This window comes from Coenobita brevimanus, chromosome 97, assembly GCF_032717465.1.
Source record: "Coenobita brevimanus isolate Jiangsu-jjx chromosome 97, ASM3271746v2, whole genome shotgun sequence".
Taxonomy (NCBI): domain Eukaryota; kingdom Metazoa; phylum Arthropoda; class Malacostraca; order Decapoda; family Coenobitidae; genus Coenobita; species Coenobita brevimanus.
Genome location: NC_137050.1, coordinates 18161823 through 18182533, shown reverse-complemented (window position 1 = coordinate 18182533; position 20711 = coordinate 18161823). Strand labels below are relative to the sequence as shown.

General features: G+C 42.5%; 1 protein-coding gene across 1 annotated transcript in view; it reads left to right on the top strand.

Annotated features, from left to right (window-relative positions):
- Positions 1 to 20711, top strand: part of larp (La related protein) — a 163772-nt gene that overhangs the window by 96541 nt on the left and 46520 nt on the right. The window contains exon 10 of the mRNA XM_080283271.1: positions 12952 to 13172. Coding sequence (XP_080139397.1) covers positions 12952 to 13172 — 221 coding nt within the window. The remainder of the gene's footprint in view (positions 1 to 12951; positions 13173 to 20711) is intronic.

The following is a 20711-nucleotide window of genomic DNA, read 5'->3' as shown; positions in this document are numbered from 1 at the left end:
GTGGAGTCACATGGAGAGACAGGCTGACAAATGAGGATATAAAAGAGCATTGTGGTGTGGATGTGGATGTGATAGGAAGCGTCAGGAGGAACACACTGAGGTGGTTTGGCCATGTGGAGAGGAGGGAGGGTGAGAGACTGATGAGGAGAGTGTATGTGAGTGAGGTGGAGGGGGGAAGAGGGAGGGGAAGGCCGAGGATGAGATGGAGTGATGGAATGGAGAGGTATATGAGAGAGGGGGGTGTGAGTTGGGAGTAGGGCAGTGAAATGGCGGGGTACAGGGCGATGTGGAGGCGATTTGTTTGTGGCCATCTCATTCGGGATTAAGGTGTCTGGCAATAGATAGATAGAAAAGCTTCACTCCACCAGTTCCTTGTAACTCGTGGCAGTATCCTGTTTGCCTCTTAACTTTCCTCAAATGACACTGTGAGTAATTTATTGCATAATACAGCAGAACTTAACCCCTTGGGGTTGGGCATTTTTTTTATAAAAACGATTGTCAGGAGTGGGCATTTTTCACAAAAAATAGGTGATTTTTCAAAAATTGCTGCAATGAAAACTATAAAACCTGTCATAAAAATCCCTACAGCCAGCAAAGTACAACTCTTTAGGTTTATAATGAGCGGTGTTCCAATGTCCTACGATTATTTATTGTAGAGGTCCATGGCACGCCACGAGATGTGCTAGGAACTGCATGTGTGGGGTTCAAGGCAGGAGCGTCAGCCCTCATTGTTCATGGTCATCACAAGACTGAGAGGGGTAGGGTAGGATATGCAGTGAGTGGCAGGAACAAGGCAGCAGATTCCCTAGTCGATGTTGTGACTCATACAATGGCTCTCGTGTTTAAATTAACCCTTAAACGGCGGGCTGCTTCCCAATTTTACGTCCGTGTGGGACGAATTATTTTGGAAAAAATAAAATATTATGAAATCAGGCAAAACATGCATAAATGGATCAGTATAGCTGAGAAAACAAAGAATTTGATGTTACTCACTTCAAATTATTCGAGGGCTGGGTGGTGGTGAGAGGTGAGAGAGACGCGTGGTGGTGCGTCAAGTTCACTCTCAGTGGTGTGCAACTGAGAGCAGGCAGGCAGAGTCTATTTTTCTGCTCTTATTCATAACAGCAGCCTAAAATATATTATTTTTACATTATGTACACTGTTCTATGTCTTTGTGGTGCACTTTTGAAAACTACACACTATATTATGATGTAAAATTTTTCTTATCTTACGTCTCTACAGCTGTAATCATACATATGTATACAGTATATTATTTACAGTTTTATATTACAACTGTTCACACTAATATGCTCTTACTCTTTGGTATTCTTTAAAGCAATTGATACAGAGATCCACAGCACATTCAGGGCACCATGTAGTCACATCCCTGCGTTTACTTGGGCATCTCACTGAATTTTGCACACAACACACCTCCTCTATTGTTTATGGCCACTTGCATCAACTGGAAGTGAGTCTAGGTGGTGTCGTGAGATATATTCACGTTCTAACAGGCACTGTTGCTGTATCTCCCATTTGTTTCATATAATAGGCCCGCAGAATAGAAATGTGTTTCGGAATGTCAACCGCCTTCTCGTTAGTGGATATTCAGGAACATTGACTGCCCTTTAGGGGTTAATGGCGTGCAGTGCTAAACATTCTGGAATGGCGACCGACCTCCCCATGACGCACATTCCAGAATAGGGATTGATCTCGAGGGGTTAAGCAAGGTTTGGACATAGTAAAAGCATGAGTATAAAAGAACAAATATTTTCTTACAAACAAAATCAGTGGTAACCATTCTGAATCACTTGGATCATCCAGCTCTTCCCCCAGCTTGCCGAATGTTTATCATCATTCAGCACGTGGCGAAGGATCGCTCAGAGCAAATCCTTCAGAATCATTACCGATATCTTCAGAGTCATCATCAAGGAACAGTGAATCATCCTCCTGACTGTCTTCACTGGCAGGAGCTGGATTCTGAACAGGAACTGAAGGTGTAGCTTGTACCTTGTGTGCTGTGCGCTGTGATTAATGCTTGGTGTCCTGAATTTATTTTTTTCTCTGCAGTTCTTCATATGCAATAGCACATTTCTTGATATATTCAGAACAGGCTTCATGCCATCCAGTATGGAGATCACATTCCATGACTGTGTGTTTGTATCTCTCAGCAATCGCCAAGAGATTGGTCAGCTGATAAATGGTTGGCCCACCTTGTGGTGTTCCATTACTTGTTCATTCTCTTCTTTTTCCTCAGCCATCTGATCTTTTTCTATCATATCTTCCACATTCATCAACAATTGTCTGGCCAACCATTTCTTTTGTGTCAGCAGCCTCCACCTGATTGAAACCACCAACTCTTATTCTTCTGGCTGTTTCAGCCACAGCTGTAACCACCACTGCAGTGCTCTGCCTCTTACAGTTCTCCCCTCTACCCACAGTTGCTGTGATGTCGACTGCTGGGAGAACTTTCTTCCATCCGTGATGAATTGTTGCAGCATTAATATAATTCAAACTTTGCACCATCAAATTGATTCCTTGTTTGATGTTGAAATGACCAAAAAATATCTTCATTTTTTATTCCAGGGTATCTCCAACTTTTGCCAATGGTACTGCGTGAGTCGTTATCCGTTCAGTTGTATCGCTGGCTAGGTGGTGTTTGCCATTTGATTTCACATGATCATATGCTTCTTGATTATTGTTTGATGTTCCGGGTTCTGGTGCCACCTCATCTTCAACTTGTTGGAGAATCTGGAAATTTAAATGGAAACTCTGTTTTTCATTTCTCATTCTTATCCTTGTTTTTACAAAATATGTTGTATGTTGCTTTTTATTTCGGCAAACTGCCAATTTCGTTAAGCTCGATATAGCAGAAATCATGTAAATATCATAAAAACAAAAGGTGTGACTGATAAAAAAAAGTGTTTTATTCAAGCCTAGTACAGACGATTTTAGTCACAGCAACTGTTTTCTAATGTTAATGAACTTGATTAGGTATTTTAGTCGTAATATTTTTATCCCAAAGATGATGAAGAAAACTGCTGAAATGAAGTTGAATAAGAATAGGTGTATATATATATATATATATATATATATATATATATATATTTTTAATGAAAATAACTGACTTACCTCGTCGCTGTCCAGTGGTACCTCAGGTTGGTCCCAGGCCCTACAGAAAAATTCCAGTTTGATGTTGGCAGTTATCTCTTGATCTAGAGGTTGTGGAACTATGGTTGTGTTTGGAGGCAGAAATACAGCGTCACAATTTGGATGGTGTCCCTTGAGAAAGTGTGGATGACCTGGAGTGTTATCAAGCAGCAACAACAACTTAAATGTTAAGTTGTGTTTGCATTAGGCTTCTCCTTCGGGGATGAATGTGTTGTCGAACCAGTCCAATCATATTGCTGAGGCCATCCATCCCTCTTTGTTAGCCACCCAATGTATGTTTAATTTTTTCATGTTTGAGTTGCAATAGGGGACAGGACACGCTGCATTGTAAATGACTAGGGGTTTCATTTGCAATCCCTAACAGCATTAACAGTAAAGAGCACACTGAATCACTGTTTATTAGGTTTATGTCCCTTGGGCCTTTTTTCTTGACTTACTCTGGTTGATTTGATTTGTGTTAAAAAAAAAAAAAAGTTTCATCTGCATTAAACACTTGTCAAAGGTCGTACCCACTGTCATCAGTGGTTTGCTTCAGCACGCCAGTAAATTCTTCTGCTGCTTTTGTGTCTGCCTCTGCAGCTTCTCCAAGTGCATGAACACTTTTGAACAAGTGCCATTGTGTGAAGCAGACAAACCAGCCAACACATGCACTGAATTGGGGGTGGGTTTTTAATGTTTAACTTGCATGCCACCTCTTTGTAAATTTCTTTTGCCTACCACCTTGCCTGGCTCAAGGAAATATATAGTCCTTATTCACATTTGTGGTCAATACACCTCCTTAGATAATGGTCTGTTGTAGCCATCAGCTTGCTGCTTGGGTGTGCAGTTTGTGCCACATGTGTCTCTGAGGTATGGTCTTACTGCATCACGCTTCACCCTCATGCTTCTGATTGTAGTGTCATTGATCTTAAACGGCTTTCCAACTGCACTTGGCCCAAACCCAAATCAGGTTTATCCATAATTTCACCTTTTTCTTTCATACTCGGTATTTTTTTTTCTTTTTTAACTCCTTCCAGCTTACATCCCTTCCATGTGGTATGTTTCTTACCACGACCAAACATAGCACAATTAGTTGCTTTTCCCGACATGGTCACGTACTTCAATACGGTTTACAGGGCCTCTGTTTGTTGTTTGTCCTTGACTGCTACAAGTGCATTTATTGAGGATGGAAGGAGGTGAACCACCAAGCATCCTTGAAGGTGATTACAGGTTGCCAGGTACTCATTCTTTTTTTTTTTTTCCTTTCCACAATTAGTATTTTGTGCTTATAATTTCTACCTTGAGAAAGCTAAAGAAAATGATTTTTTTTTTTTTTTTTTTTACCTACCAAAATCTGTTATGTAACTTACTGCAAAATATGTCAAAATTGGGAACATCTGGAAACTTTACCTGCTTCCACTCATTGATGTCATAAATATGGCCGTGGAACAAATGAGCATCCTGTTCGGAGGGTTGTAGCTAGCAGAATACCACTGAACACCGAGAGAAGTGTCTGCTAATGATGATAGGAGGATGTTTTAGCAGTCTCCACAAAAGTTGTGAATTGCTAGACTCGCATTACGCTGAACTCAGGTACCTACTGTATTTGAGTTGTTTTACAGCACTAAATGATAAGGAGAAACTCCTGTGAGCAGACCAAGGAAAATGTAGGATGAGGTCCCACAAAAGGACCTGCTGGGTTTTGTCAGAAATTTTGTTTAGCTTGGAAAGCAGTCATCAGATGAATAAGGCTGACCTGTTCAGTTATGGAGCAGCATCTGTCAGAAATATGTATAGTATATACAGGTAGACCCTGAGATATGATACCCATAGATGCGACACCTCGGCATGGCGATGGGTGGTAGAAATACCCTACCCCGCCAAATAATGGCCAAACCCCTGTATAACGATGGGCTTTGTATTTTTTAAAAGCTGATTTTGATGATATTGTAGACTTAAATTTTGTTTAGGTTGATTTAAAAACTGTTTTTGGACTTAGATTAATGTGATTTAGTCATAGGTGGGGTGAACATTGTCATTTTGGGGTACAGTTTACAGAGTTTGATGTTTTATTTCTAGACTTATTTTTGATCATTTTCAGATTTTATTTTTGGGTTTTGGTGAGTTATAAACTGCTTTTAGGCATAGTTTAGCTTGTTTTAAAGCTATTGGGGGTTTAGGTTATCTACAAACTTGTTTTTGGACTCATTTGGGTGGGTTTTGGACTTAACTGAGTGGGAAACCCAAGGCTCAGAAACGTTTCCCTATACTTTACATGTTAAATCTACCCCGAGATACGATACTCTGCGTAGCGATGGGTTTTTACTTAACCAATTGCATCGTTAAACTGGGGTATGCCTGTACATATATACTCAATCCTTGAATAACACGCGCTTTAGTAACACGAATTTTGTTCTAATGCACACGGTATAATAAGTGAAGACGAAGGGGAGCTGCAAGGCTTGGTGGATGAGTTTGGGAGAGTGTGTAAGAAACGCAAAATATAGGTGAATGTAGGGAAGAGTAAAGTGATGGTCTTTGAGAGAGGTGAAGTCAGTGAATGTACAGCGAGGTTGGATGGTGAGGAATTGGAAAATGTGAGTATGTTTAAGTACTTGGGTAGTGTGATGAGTAAGGATGGAGGTTTGGAGGGTGAAGTGCTTGAAAGGGTACAGCAGGGAAGAAAGGTTGCTGGTTCTTTGAAAGCAGTGATAAGAAACAGGGAAGTGAGCATGGAAGTGAAAAAGTTACTACATGACAGTATTGTGATACCAACTCTAACGTACGGAAGTGAAGCTTGGACGTTGTTGGAAGGACGCAAGTCAAGAGTGAGAGCAGTGGAAATGAGTTATTTAAGAGGAGCCTGTGGAATCACATGGAGAAACTGGCTGACGAATGAGGATATAAAGGAGCGTTGTGGTGTGGATGTGGATGTGATAGGAAGCGTCAGGAGGAACACACTGAGGTGGTTTGGCCATGTGGAGAGGATGGAGGGTGAAAGACTGACGAAGAGAGTGTATGTGAGTGAGGTGGAGGGGGGAAGAGGGAAGGGGAGGCCGAGGATGAGATGGAGGGATGGGGTGGAGAGGTATATGAGAGAGAAGGGTGTGAGTTGGGAGCAGGGCAGTGAAGTGGCGAGGGACAGGGCGACGTGGAGGCGATTTGTTTGTGGCCACCTCAAACAGGATTGAGGCATCTGGCAATAGATATCAATACGCAGAAAAACTCGAGCTTACGTGGGAAGTTAGCTGGCCTGGTGATGAAATTTGAAAGTCGCATACGATGACTTCACCCTCTAGACCCTGGGTGCCTTTCCTTGGGCGCATATTTCTGTTCTGTATTGGTACGGTATTTGTCTCAGTACCACAACCAGCCACCCCAGCCAAGCAGCCCTTGAGGGATAGGTTAGGTTCGGTTGATAAGAAAATTTTCCTTGGGAAACACACTGAACATATTTTTGAGATAAACCCATGGTTAATTTTGAAACGACTGGGCAAGGGTCATTACTGGCTGAGGGTGGTGAGATGATTACGCATACAGAGCGGATATATGCTTCCTGGGCACACTCAAGGCCAAATGGTTAAACAAAAATTCATAGGTATGCAATTTCAGGGGACGAAATGGAACAAAAATGTATGCTAAAAAAAAAAAAAAAAAAAAAAAAACACACTTTCATCCATGCGTTCTTGTAAGTCAGAGTTCAGTTCCACATTCTTCATTCAATTTCATGCTTCCCAACACATTTTGGACCAACTGGGTTCATGGTTATCAGTCCTTTCTCATGCATCACTTAGTTCTACCCAACATACATAATGGATTTTGCAGTTTTAAGGGCCATGTGGAATGAAAATATTTTCTAATTAGAGTTCCACATTCTTCGTTCAATTTCATGCATCCCAACACATTTCCAAGTGACTGAGCATACGATTATTATTCCTTTCTCGCACCGCACCTAGTTCTACCCCACACTAATAATGGGTTTTGCAGTTTTTTAGGGGACGAAATGTATTGAAAATGTTTGCTAATTAGAAAAAAATAAATCATCCATATGTTCTCATAAGTTATTGTTCAGTTTCACATTGTACATTCAGTTTCATGCTTCCCAACACGTTTCAGACCGACTGAGCATACGGCTGTCAAGTTCTTTCTCGCGTCTGAATGACTACCCTTCAGTCATATGGTTTTTGCAGTTTTAGGGGATGAGACTGAACTAAAATCTTTGTGATTCAGAAAAAAATAAAAAACTCCCATCCGTGTGTTCTCGTAAGTTAGTGTTCAGTTCCACATTCTTTGCTTTTCTTCCCGATAGTCTGATATATTTTTTGGATTACTTGTGGGTGGTAAATAAACGTTTCATGCGAAATCACTCCATTGTTTTTAGGTGTGTTCCACTGTGTCAACTCCTGTGACATGTCAGGGTTACAGCGAAAGGGCCTGTCCTATCCTAACCTAAGTGTTTAACTAAACTTAACCCAACCTAGCTTCACTATACCCAATAATTTAATCTAACCTAACCTAACCTAACCTAGCATCCAGTTAGGAAGTTGGGAAACAAAAACAGCCTTTGAGTACAGTACATCAAGACAGTCATAGGTACGGCTTAAGGAAGGTGATGATAAAAAGTGGGAAATTTTTCAGCAGGAAAAGGTAATTCACCACCCTGAAAATAGAAAAATACAGAAAACAAATTGAAGGAATATCAGTTGAACTGGTAAAGGTCTTCTACTGCTTTAAGTAAAGCGTATGTTTACCAAAATGACAAAAAAGCATGGCATGAATGAAGGCACCATCAGAATGATGTGGAAGGACTGGGAGAAGATAAAGATAATGCGTAGGAATTGAGGCGAATGTGACAGCAGTGAAACTTTATATATACTGTATTGTCCTGAAGCTTACTGAGAAGCTCATAGGGCGTTATGTGGAGCATCAAAGAAAGAAAACTCTCACTTTTACCCCTTCTTACCGCCTTACCTCTCATAAATTACCCCACCTTATACGCACCATCAGGTAGTACACTGAAGAAGATATAACTGTTGTAATTAAGAACATCAGTGGTATTAAAAATAGCACTAATTAAACAAAAGTCAGGCTGGGTACCCGTGTTCATACTTAGCTTCCTTGTGTCATATGCACTTTTTTTTTTTTTTTTTTTTTTTTTTTTTTTTATGTGTTCGACTCTGGGCATAGGCTTCACAGCCTGCTATCAAGGCCCAGCAGTCCTCCTACATACCATACACCTCAACATGTCACCACTTCGGCGCTAACACCCACCGTCCATATTGAATACATGCTAGGGCTGTCTCATACAGGACTGGTGTATTTGTATTAGCGGGGGTATTTTTTCGACATGTCGGCGGGTCTTCTGGTAGATCAGTAAAGCCTGATTTTTAATGAAATTCAAATCCTTAAACTGTTCCCTGCCCCGGCTGGGATTCGAACCTGGGTCCGTTAGGACTACAGGCCACCTCTCTACCGATTGAGCCACTTAGTGACTTATGCAGGAAGTTATTGTTCCATTCTCAATTTATCCTAAATTAACCTGACATAATCAAACCTAAATTAACCTTAACCTAACCAAACCTAACCTTATCGTAACTCAGCCTAATCTAAATAAACCTAAACTAAACTAACCGTAATTCACGAAATTACTGATTTCACGGTCTGCCTGTAACATACTTATACTGTATATACAGTATTTATTTACATACATCTATACAGTATATCGACCTGTAGTTACCTATAGGTTGATAAGACATCCAAGTATCTTCCTGACACATGTATTTCACAAAACGTTGATAAATGGCAGAATACTTGAGATAACATGCAGATACTTTCAGCATAGCAGCTGAAAGGGCACTTGACGCTTGCGCATTGAGCAGAATGGTAACTTCCAGTATAAGTCACTCCGTGCATACGACACCGGCACTCTCCTCCCACTCTCCACCCCTAATGTTGTTGTCAAAGTTTCACCTTCTTTCATATCATGTGGCCTTCAGGAGAGATGTTAGGCTGTATGGTTAGATGAAAATTTATGGGTCTGGCAGTTTTGGGGGACGAAATGAAACAAACATGTTTGCAAACCAGAAAAAAAAGTACTCTTTTTATCCATATGTTCTCGTGAATTAGCGTTCAGTTTCACATTCTTCATTCGATATCGTGCTTCCTGACACATTTCGGGCTGATTGAGCAGTTTAGCCATATGCTTAGTCAGTCTTAAATGTGTTGGGAAGCTCGATATCAAACAAAGAATGTGAAAATGAATGCCAACTTATGAGAACACTTGGATGAAAGAGTAATTTTTCTGGTTAGCACGCATTTTCGTTTTATTTCATCTCCTAAAACTACCAGATACATAAATTTTCGTTTAACCATTTGGCCTAAGGTCTCTCCCAAAGGCAATATGATTCGAGAGAAGGCAAAACTTATACAACAACATTTGGGTTGGGGGCCGGGAGGAGAGTACTGGTGAGCTACGTATCAACAACACAAGGGTACTCAGCCCAACTTCTGGTTTATTAATGCTTTTTTTAATACCATTGATGTTCTTAATTACAATAGTTACCTCTCTTTCAGTGTTTTACCTGATGGTGGGTATAAGTGGGGGTAATTTATGTGGGATAAGGTGGCAAGAAGGGGTAAAAGTGAGAGTTTTGGAAAGTTGCCAGAACACATTGTACCATTATACATACAAACATATTGTTTGAGTGATGCGGACTTGAGTACCACGGTCCTTGTCCAGTCCCTATTGCCTGCGGTACTTGAGGTTTTAGTGTCTGTACTGTACAGTATATGGTAATGGGATGTGAGGCATACAGCTTAATCATACAGTTATTTTATTTGGATAGAGTTACAAAGGAATAAATGAGTTAAATAATGTGGTTGGTGGGGGCGCTTGCCATCCACTCACTCAATGTAGTGCTGCTTTGGATGTCTGCCCTTTCCTGTCTTCCGTCCTCTTCTCTCTCTCTTTCCTTCATTCTTTCCTCTTCCTTCTGCCTGTGGGTGACTTCACACTCCCTCTTCTGTCATTCTTTCCTCTTCCTTCTGCCTATGGATGACTGTACACTGAGCGGCAAGCCAAATGGTTTCCAGTACACTAGGAAACAGTTTACTATGCTGGGTGATGACCACATAACCAAATTATGGCACCTGGTCATTTAGCAAGTAATTAAGGCGTTCCAGTCGGATTTAGCCGGTGCAGGTTTGTATCCAATGGGTGGTTGGGGTTTATTGTTCACGTAATGCCACTCAGGGATGAATGAGGCTGGTCACTCTCATCTTAAATGTCAGGACCAACTTGCCTAGCCCCATGCTTCTATACTCCTCATGGGGCAACATAGGATTGGGTAATGGATTGATGGATGGAAAAACTTCATTAAGTTAGTTAATGATATCCTTGCTTGGTACAATGTTGTGCTAAACTTTTTGTTTCAAGTAATTATGAGGCTGATGTACAGTACAGTATGGGTTTAAAAATTGCTTCCAGCCTGAACAAGCCTTGAAGATTAGTACCCAGGGGAGTATTTGTTAGGTGTGGAGCCAGGACTTCTGCCTTATATGCAGTCAGAGATGTCCATCCATCCATCCATCATCCAATCCTACGTTTCCCCATGAGGAGTGTAGGAGCCCGGGGCTAGGCAAGTTGGTCCTGACATTTTAAGATGAGAGTGATGAACCTCACTCATCCTTCAGTGGCATTATGTGAGGAGTAAACCCCAGCCTTCCCTTGGACATAAACCTGCACTGGCTCAATCTAATTGTTGTGCTTTAATTACCCAATAAACCACCAGGCATCATAATTTGATTATATGGTTACCACCCTCCATAGTAAATGGTTTCCTGGTGTAGAGGAAACCATTTGGCGTGTCACTAAGTGTAGAGTCACCCATAGGCAAATGGAAGAGGAAATAATGAAGGAAAGAAAGAAGAGGGAGTGTAGAGTCACCTGCAGACAGAAAGAAGGGGGAAGAATGAAGGAAAGAAAGACAGAAGAGGAAGGAAGGAAGAGAGGTAAGGTCAGACACCCAAAGCAGCACTACATCGAGTGGGTGGATGATGAGTACCACCACCTACCACAAGTCACAGATGTTTGTGTATTAATTGTCGAGGGGATGAGAGATCCATAAATAATGTGAGTATTTATACAGTAGTGTGGTATGGTAAATACTAAATTGAATCTCAAGGAGTAGTAAGCATATTACCCATGTACTCCCTGCCTCTCTTAAAGGCAACTGATATTGCCAAGAGTTGGAGCTGGGGACTTAACCCCCCCCCCCCCCACTTCCCTCTTTGAAATAGGATGTGGTAATCCCACTGCCCGTCACTTGTGTTCCAGCAAGCTTCATACCTTCAGTGATGCAGACTGCACGGTGGTTGAGCCAGGGGCCTTCATTCTCTTTTCTCTCATGTCCAAAAGAGAGGTCAGATAAACAAACATACACTGGATGTTCCTGTTCTGTTTGAACATCGGCTACTGTAGAAAACTGGATTAAGATGATTATACAGTAATCCCTCCAAGATCCGACATAATAGAGCCAAAGGCATGTTCGGGACTTGGGAAAAATGCTCCTGGACAGGTACTTTAAAGACCCCAACCCAACCTAACTTTGAAAGCCACCTAAAAAACTCCCCACTGGACATGCACAGCACCTATTTAAGACCCTATGTACACAAATAAGGGACAGAAGCCATGAAATAAATGAAAAGGAACCAGAGAATGAGAAATTAGAAATGAGAATGGAAAATATTTAGCAGTGTACAGGGTACTTACGACATGTCCGTGGCCGTCGTGAAGATTAACCCGCGTCCTCTGTGGCTCTGACAGTGGTGAAGGTGCACTTAAAGTATATACAGTAATCCAGTGTTGTGCTGATAACCCGCGTCCTCTGTGGCTCTGACAGTGGTGAAGGTGCACTTAAAGTATATACAGTAATCCAGTGTTGTGCTGCACTTAATCGTTTGCACTGTGAATTATAATTGTTTAACACTGCACAGTCTGTTCTTACTTGTGCCACACCAGTTGCAACATGCCAGTGTTGCACTCTGCCACTTAATCCTTTGCACTCTGAATTCTGATTTCTCAACACTGCACAACACTGTGGTATAGTGGTGAGGTATTGCAGTTTATTCACTGTTTACTCACAAAAGTGAGCATGTGGGTAGCCATGACGACGAGCGTGCAGTCACAACGGTAGGTAGGCGGGAACTGGGGAGGATACAGGGGCGCTCTAGTGGACATCGCTGGAACTGTGCACCAAAACACAGCTGTTCATCATGGTGCGGCAAATTTAGAGTAGGGAGAACACATTTCGGCTTTTTTTTTTTTTTTTTTTTTTTTTTTTTTTTTTTTGGTGACCCCAATGTCTGGATATCTTAGTGATAATTCCAAGGCTTGGACTAATGGATCCAAGCCCAAAATCTCCAGGACTTGAGGTGTCCGGGATTTGGGCATCCAGGTCTTAAAGGGATTACTGTATTTTGTCATATAGAAGTGTTGAGTTATATTGTGATAGTACAGAGATAAGGTGCTAGGGTAACTGATGTTGAAAGTCACTGGATTTTTTTTTTTTCCCCCCATACATCCCCATATTACTATTTGTGTCTTTTTATTGCATTTTCTTAACATTCTGCCTTGCTAACTCCAACCAAGTCCCATATAGTTTTGTGTGTTTGTGATTCTTAAAAGTAAATACTGATGATACATGCGCGGACAGTGATTATTGAGAATATGATGATGATGGAGATATATTGTATTGAAGACTGTATTTATCTAATCTTAATACTTGATTGGTATTGTGACTACAGGGAGCAGAAGATCCATATGATGACATTGTTCCTCCTACACCCAAGACTCCACGGTCTCGAAAAGCAGCACGATTCTTCCCTGTGGTGAAGGAAAAACCAAATGTAGATCAACGAACACCACGGAAAAAGAAGACACGGCACTCTCACAACCCACCTGTTGAGAGTCATGTGGGATGGGTTATGGACTCAAAGGAACACAGACCACGTACCAGTTCTATAAGGTACTGAACTCTACTTGTATTTAGCCCCTTCAGTCCAATGATGCATTTTTTACCACAAAACAGTTTTATTCAGTGCAAGGGAGACTTTTGAGCTGAAGAAATATAATACAGCCGTAAGTAAATTCCATTACAAGTGTGGAAAATGCTATTTATACATACATACATCATCTAATCCTGTGTTGCCCCATGAAGAGCATAGGAGCCTGGGAGTGGGCAAGTTGGTCCTGACATTGAAGATGAGGGTGCCCAGCCTCACACATCCATGAGCGGCATTACCTGAGCAATAAAACCCCAACCACCTCTTAGATGTAAACCTACACAAGCTCAGTCCAGACCTTAATTGCCCACTAAATCACCAGGTGTCATAGTTTGGTTGTATGGTTACCACTCAGCTTAGTAAATACTGTAGTTTCCTGGTGTACAGGAAATTTTGGCTTGTCCTTCTGTGCAGAGTAACCCATAGACAGAAGGAAGAGGAAAGAAAGAAGGAAAAAAAGACAAGAGAAAGGAAGAGAGGAAAGGGCAGTCACCTGAGAGCAGCACTGCATCATGTGAGTGGATGGTGAGTACACCTACCACTAATATACATGAAGATTTAGGGATGTCACAGTACCAAAAACCATACAAACAAGGTCAAGACATTTTAAGCACATGGAACCCTACCTCCACACTCCTCCTGCTCCCCCCCTCCCCCACCACTTTTTTTTTAAAATAATCCTGTGACAAATTTATGCACTGCTTGGTCGAATAATAGTCATGCCACAATCATAGTAGTATTCTTTTTGGGTGCACTTTTACTGTATTAATTGTTACATCACTTACAAAAGGGGGGAGGGGATTGGGTTACATGTGCTTATAATACCTTGACTGTATTCCAATAGTTGTTGGTTGTTGGTACAGTCTTCTCTACATCATAATACATTTTACATCTGTCTGTCTGTTCTATCTATCATTCAGTCCTACATAGCCCCATGAGGAGCGTAGGAGCCCGGGGCTAGGTAATTTGGTCCTGACATATAAGATGAGTGACCGGGCTCACTCATCCATGAGTGGGAGTATTTGAGCAGTAACCCCCAAACAACCCCTGGATAGAACCCTTCACCGGCTTAACCCTTTAACCGCGGGCATTGTTTTGCCCCGACTGGCCTCTCCCGCGGGGGTTTCAGCCAAAATGTAAACAAACTTTAAACCTTTATAACTCTGCACAGAATAAATCTAGAGCAAAAAATAAGGTATCATTGGAAAGTACTAACCTTCGGCTTTGCAATGATGTAGGTTTCATGATTTCGTTGACTATCTCTGGATGGGCAGTGCCATTAGAAGTGAGTGATCTAAAATCACTATTTTTCGCTCACACACCATTACCTTCGCTCACACACCATTACCAAATGCCAACCTCATTCTGATAATAATACTATAAACATATATGAACACTGCACATACGATAAACACCCACTCTGTGTTCACTGAGGCAGGTAAAAGGCACTGTAATTGCCCGCACTTCACTGCCACAACAGTGGTGTTGTAATAACTATTTTTCGCTCACACACCATTACCAAATGCCAACCTCATTCTGATAATAATACTATAAACATATATGAACACTGCACATACGATAAACACCCACTCTGTGTTCACTGAGGCAGGTAAAAGGCACTGTAATTGCCCGCACTTCACTGCCACATCAGCGGTGTTGTCACTCACACAGCTGGACAGATACTGATGCGTGTTGGTCAGGGGTGGGAGGTGGGGGCCCGGGGGGTGGGAGGAGGGAGGTGGGGGTCGGCTGGAGTGAAAGAACTTAATAGCTACTCTCCCTTGAAACAATTGGCGCACGGAAAAAACACGGGGTATTCAAAATATTCACAAACATTCGAGAATGACACCCGTGGTTTGGTCCAGTTTTTGCAATGTCATTCTGAGATGACACCCGCGGTTAAAGGGTTAATCCAATTGGAGTGTCGCAGTTACCAACTAAACCACCAGGCGCCATAATTTGGTTTTATGGTTACCACCCCGCAAAGTAAATGGTTTCCTGGGGTACAGGAAACCATTCAGTTTGTCAGTATAGAGTCACCCATAGGCAGAAGGAACAGGAAAGAATGAAGGAGAGAAAGACAAAAGATATAGTGTAAAGTCACCTGTAGGCCGAAGGACGGGGAAAGAATGAAGTAAAGAAAGATAGAAGAGAAGAAGGGAAAGGAGGGAGGTAGAGGAAAAGCCAGACACTGGAGAGCAGCACTACATCAAGTGAGTGGATGGTGAGCGTCCCCACCTACCACATGCATTTTACAAAATGCCTGTATTATATAGTGGTCTCGTATCCAGTATGCGCCAACGCAAGATCGTGCTAGAAGAGTGAGAGAAGAGTTCTGGACAAATGTGGAAATGTGCATGGAAAAGTTTGGAAGGAATGAGAGAGTGTTTTTGATTGGTGATATGAATGGTAAAGTTGGTAATGTGAAGGTGGATGGAATAGTTGGTGAGTGGGGTGTGCCTGCCGAGATAGATGAGAATGGGAGTGCGTTAGTGGACATTTGTGCTGGGAGGGGGTTGGTGATAGCCAATACCCTCTTCAGGCATAAAATGATCCACAGGTATACATGGCGAGTGATGAGAAGGGTGGGTGGTGAACTGAATGAAAGGAAGGCAATGATTGATTATGTGTGTGTGGATGAAAGGATGCAAAGATGTGTAAAGGATGCAAGAGTGTATAGAGGTTGGGGGAGTGGACTTTCTGACCACTACTTGGTGGTGGCCAGAATTAGGATGCAAGTGAGATGGAGGAATAGAAGAAGGGAAAGACGAGAGGAAGGAGTAGTTGCAAGGCGAGTGGAAAGGTTACAAGAGGATGAGAAAAAGGCAGAGTATAAGAGAGAAGTGGAGAAACGATTGGAGCAGATGGGAGACGTGGAACGTGTGTGTAAGATATTTACAGAAGAAATATGTGCAGCATGTGATGTGGTGTGTGGAAGGAAGAGAAGGCGGAGGGGGGTGCAAGGAACAGTGTGGTGGACTGAAGAGGTGAAACAGGCTGTGGCACAAAAGAAGAAAGCATACAATGAATGGGTGAGAAATAGGGGCGTGGAAGAAGTTGAGAGGCGGAAGAGAGAGTTATATGTGGAAAGGAAGAGAGAGGTGAAAAGATTAGTAAGAGAGAGTAAGAAGAGAGTGGATGAGGAATTTGGAAGGAATTTGAGTGTAAAGTGGAGGGACTGTAAGAAAATGTTCTGGAGAGAAGTGAAAAGAGTAAGACAGGGTGGAAGTGAAGTTAGCAGGGGAGTGAAAGATAAAAATGGTAGGTTACTAGTGGAGAAGGGAGAAAAAGTGAGCAGATGGAGAGAACACTTTAAGGAATTGTTGAACGTAGAGGATGGAAGTAATGCGAGTATAAGTGGCTGGGGAATGGCTGGGAGAAGGAGGGAGGTGAGAAGACAGGAAGAAATCAGTAGGATAGAAGTTGTGGAAGCAATGAAGAAAGTTAAATCGGGAAAGCCCCAGGAATTGATGGAGTGTGTGGTGAAATGCTGAAGCATGGGGGAGAGATAGTAGTAGAATGGATGTGGAAGATGTGCAGATTGGCCTGGGAGGAAGGTAGAGTCCCGGAGGATTGGAAGTCAGGTATAATTATTCCCTTGTACAAAGGAAAAGGGGAAAAAGAAGTGTGTGGTAATCATAGGGGCATTTGTCTTCTTAGTATAATAAGAAAAGTGTATGGTAGGATACTTATAGACAGAGTTAGAGAAAGAACAGAGAAATTAGTTGGAGAAGAACAAGGAGGCTTTAGGAAGGGAAGAGGTTGTGTAGATCAGATATTCATTCTTAGATCTTTAGTGGAAAAGTTTCTAGAGAAGGGAAAGAAGTTGTATGCGGCTTTCATGGATTTGGGGAAAGCATATGACAGGGTGGATAGACAAGGATTGTGGAAAGTGTTAAGAATATATGGAGTAGACGGGAAGTTGTTGAATGCTGTGAAGAGTATGTACGATGGTGCGAAGGCTGCAGTGCGTGTGGATGGTGAACTAAGTGAATTTTTCTCTTTGAAAGTTGGTTTGAAACAAGGATGTGTCATGTCTCCATGGTTGTTCAATCTGTACATGGATGGGGTAATAAAAGAGGTACAAGGTAGGGTAGTGGATGTTGGAGTGGCCCTGGTGAGAGAGGATAGTGTTTGGAAACTCCCTGTACTGTTGTTTGCAGATGATACTGTGTTGTTGAGTGAAGACGAAGGGGAGCTGCAAGGCTTGGTGGATGAGTTTGAGAGAGTGTGTAAGAAACGGAACCTAAAGGTGAATGTAGGGAAGAGTAAAGTGATGGTCTTTGAGAGAGGTGAAGTTAGTGAATGTACAGCGAGGTTAGATGGTGAGGAATTGGAAAATGTGAGTACGTTTAAGTATTTGGGTAGTGTGATGAGTAAGGATGGAGGTTTGGAGGGTGAAGTGCTTGAAAGGGTACAGCAGGGAAGAAAGGTTGCTGGTTCCTTGAAAGCAGTGATAAGAAACAGGGAAGTGAGCATGGAAGTGAAAAAGTTACTACATGACAGTATTGTGATACCAACTCTAACGTACGGAAGTGAAGCTTGGACATTGTTGGAAGGACACAAGGCAAGAGTGAGAGCAGTGGAAATGAGTTATTTAAGAGGAGCCTGTGGAGTCACGTGGAGAGACAGGCTGACGAATGAGGATATAAAGGAGCGTTGTGGTGTGGATGTGGATGTGATAGGAAGCGTTAGGAGGAACACACTGAGGTGGTTTGGCCATGTGGAGAGGATGGAGGGCGAAAGACTGACGAAGAGAGTGTATGTGAGTGAGGTGGAGGGGGGAAGAGGGAGGGGGAGGCCGAGGATGAGATGGAGGGATGGGGTGGAGAGGTATATGAGAGAGGGGGGTGTGAGTTGGGAGCAGGGCAGTGAAATGGTGGGGGACAGGGCGACTTGGAGGCGATTTGTTTGTGGCCACCCCAAACGGGATTGAGGCGTCTGGCAATAGATAGATAGATAGATAGTATCCAGTACGGTAATTAGATCAGACAACACTGCCATACTGGACTAATTTCATATTGGATAAATAGTAAATCTGATAATTTAATTTTGTTTCATTTTTGAAGGCTCCAACATGCATGCGTTGGCCTTGGTCACTTAATGGCGTCTCTTCATGTTGTTCAATTGCTGACACCTTCCTTATTCAATCCCTTATCTCTGAGGTCACACTCAGTGACCTCATCTCATGTCTTTTTTGGTCTGCCTCCGTAACCCTACCCCTAACGTTAACACATCTCATTTTCTGCATCCAGTTATCATCTCCCATCTTTTCCACATGCCCAAACCATCTCAATCTACCTCTCCTCATCACAGCACCAATACACTCCAGTTCCATCATTTTCATTGTTTTTGTTTTTGAAGGCTCCAACATGCTTGCATACATCAGCCTTGGTCACCTAATGCTGGCTTTCGAAGCTGCACAATCTCTGGCAGCTTCCCTGTTTAGTCCCTTAACCCTGAGGTCACACTCAATGACCTCATCCAAGGTCTTTCAGTCTATGTCTCACCACCCTACCCCTAACATTAACACTTTTCACTTTCTGCATCTAATTATTATCCCCAGTCCTCTCCCCATGCCCAAACCATCTTACTCTACCTCTCCTCATCACAACACCAATAGACTCCAGTCTCATCCTAAATCTTAACTCTTCCATCTTAAATGTAGCTCCCCCAGGCCTTGCACTCAAAGACACACTGCACATCCACTTAATCATTACCATACAGCATTACACTCCTAACATGCCACATACAAAGATCCCTGAGCCCTCTCAGTGTTAGGAGAGGCAACAGCTCCCTGAACTTCTTCCAGCCACTCCTCACTCTAGCCACAGAGCTGTCTCCTGCCCCTTCTCCAGCACATAACATGTCTCCCAAATAACAAAACTTTCACACACTCAGAGACTCACCATCATGTTCTATCCTTTCACACATGACAATCTCTACATGGTCTCTCCAATGCACCACAGACATGAAATCAGCATTATCTTGTAGTCTGGCTCTAATACCGCTACATTTCTTGTGCACCCACTTATCACAAACACTGCACAAGATGGAATTACTTCCCACACCCTTGTGACAAATCGCGCATGGCCACTCTCCCTCTTTGACAGTGCCACGCACAACCCTAGTTATCATCACTTTTGTTTTATTTGCATTTACTCTTAAGCTGTTGTACCCCATACCATATCTCCACTTCGTGAATGTTTCCTCTGTCTCTCTTCATTTTGTGCAATCAACACCAAATGATCAGCATGCAACATCTCCCACAGGAATCGATTCCCGAAGTCACATGACAAGGCCTCAAGTACCATGATAAACAACAAGGGACTCCAAGACTGATCCCTGATGCACACAGACATTAATGGAAAGCTCATCACTTAAATCTCCATTCACCCTTACCTAGGTGTGAGCACCCACATACATGGCCATAACCACCCTAACCAGCCACTCCTTGATCCCAAGCATTCTCCTTGCCTACTTCCTCACCTCTTTAGGGACTCTGTCAAAGGCCTTCTCCAAATCAACAAAAACAAAGTACAGTTCCCTTTTCTTTCCTATTTATTTTTTCTGAAGTTGTCGAACAATGAATATGGCATCAGTGGCCCCTTTCCCATGCATATACCCAAACTGCATCGCATCATTATTCACTCTTTCCCCAATCATACCTTCTAGAACTCTCTCCATTACCTTCATTATTTAGTCCAAAAGCTTTAATACCTCTACAATTTCCACTTTCAAGGGCATCACCCTTCCCCTGTACACATTTACAGTTACACTCTTCAGCCAATCATCTGGGACAGCACACTCATATATAATCGTATTTATCAGGTCAGTGACTAACCTCACTCCTATTAACATTTCTGCAGTCAACCCAGACACACCTTCTGTCTTCCCCACCTGCATCCTGCCTATTGCCCCGCTGACAGTTGCAGCATCAGTCAAAGGCCTAGGGCCAAACACTGATCTGCTGGCCCCAAACCTTCCCCGTCCCAGTCAAACTCGTCATTCAACAACCAGCTGTAATGCTCTCTCCATGCATCTGTGATATCCCCACTGTTTAACATTACCCTTCCTTTATAATTCTTCACACACTGCTCACCTATGATATCCCTACTCTCCCTCTTCATCTGGTTTGCCACCTTAAAAATCATATTCTTCCCTTCCACATGATTTAGGGTATCAAGTAAAAGTCACTGTGACTCAGACTTTGCCGTGTATACCTCTTTTCTAGTCTTACGCTTGCAAAATATTTCTCTTTGTTACCTCCCTTTTTCCACTCCCAGAAAAGCCTTCTTTTCTCCCTAACTGCAGCTTCTACACCCTCATCTCACCACCACGTCACTTTATGTCTTGGTGGGCCTCTTGTCCATCCACGTGCTGAATCAGTAGTGGATGGTCTTGAGGGCCCTGTACTGTTCATTAAGTCTTCTGTCCATGTCTCCCTGTTCAGCCACCACTCACCTCGTCTCGCTATAGAAAGCGTTCTTTACTGCTTGGTT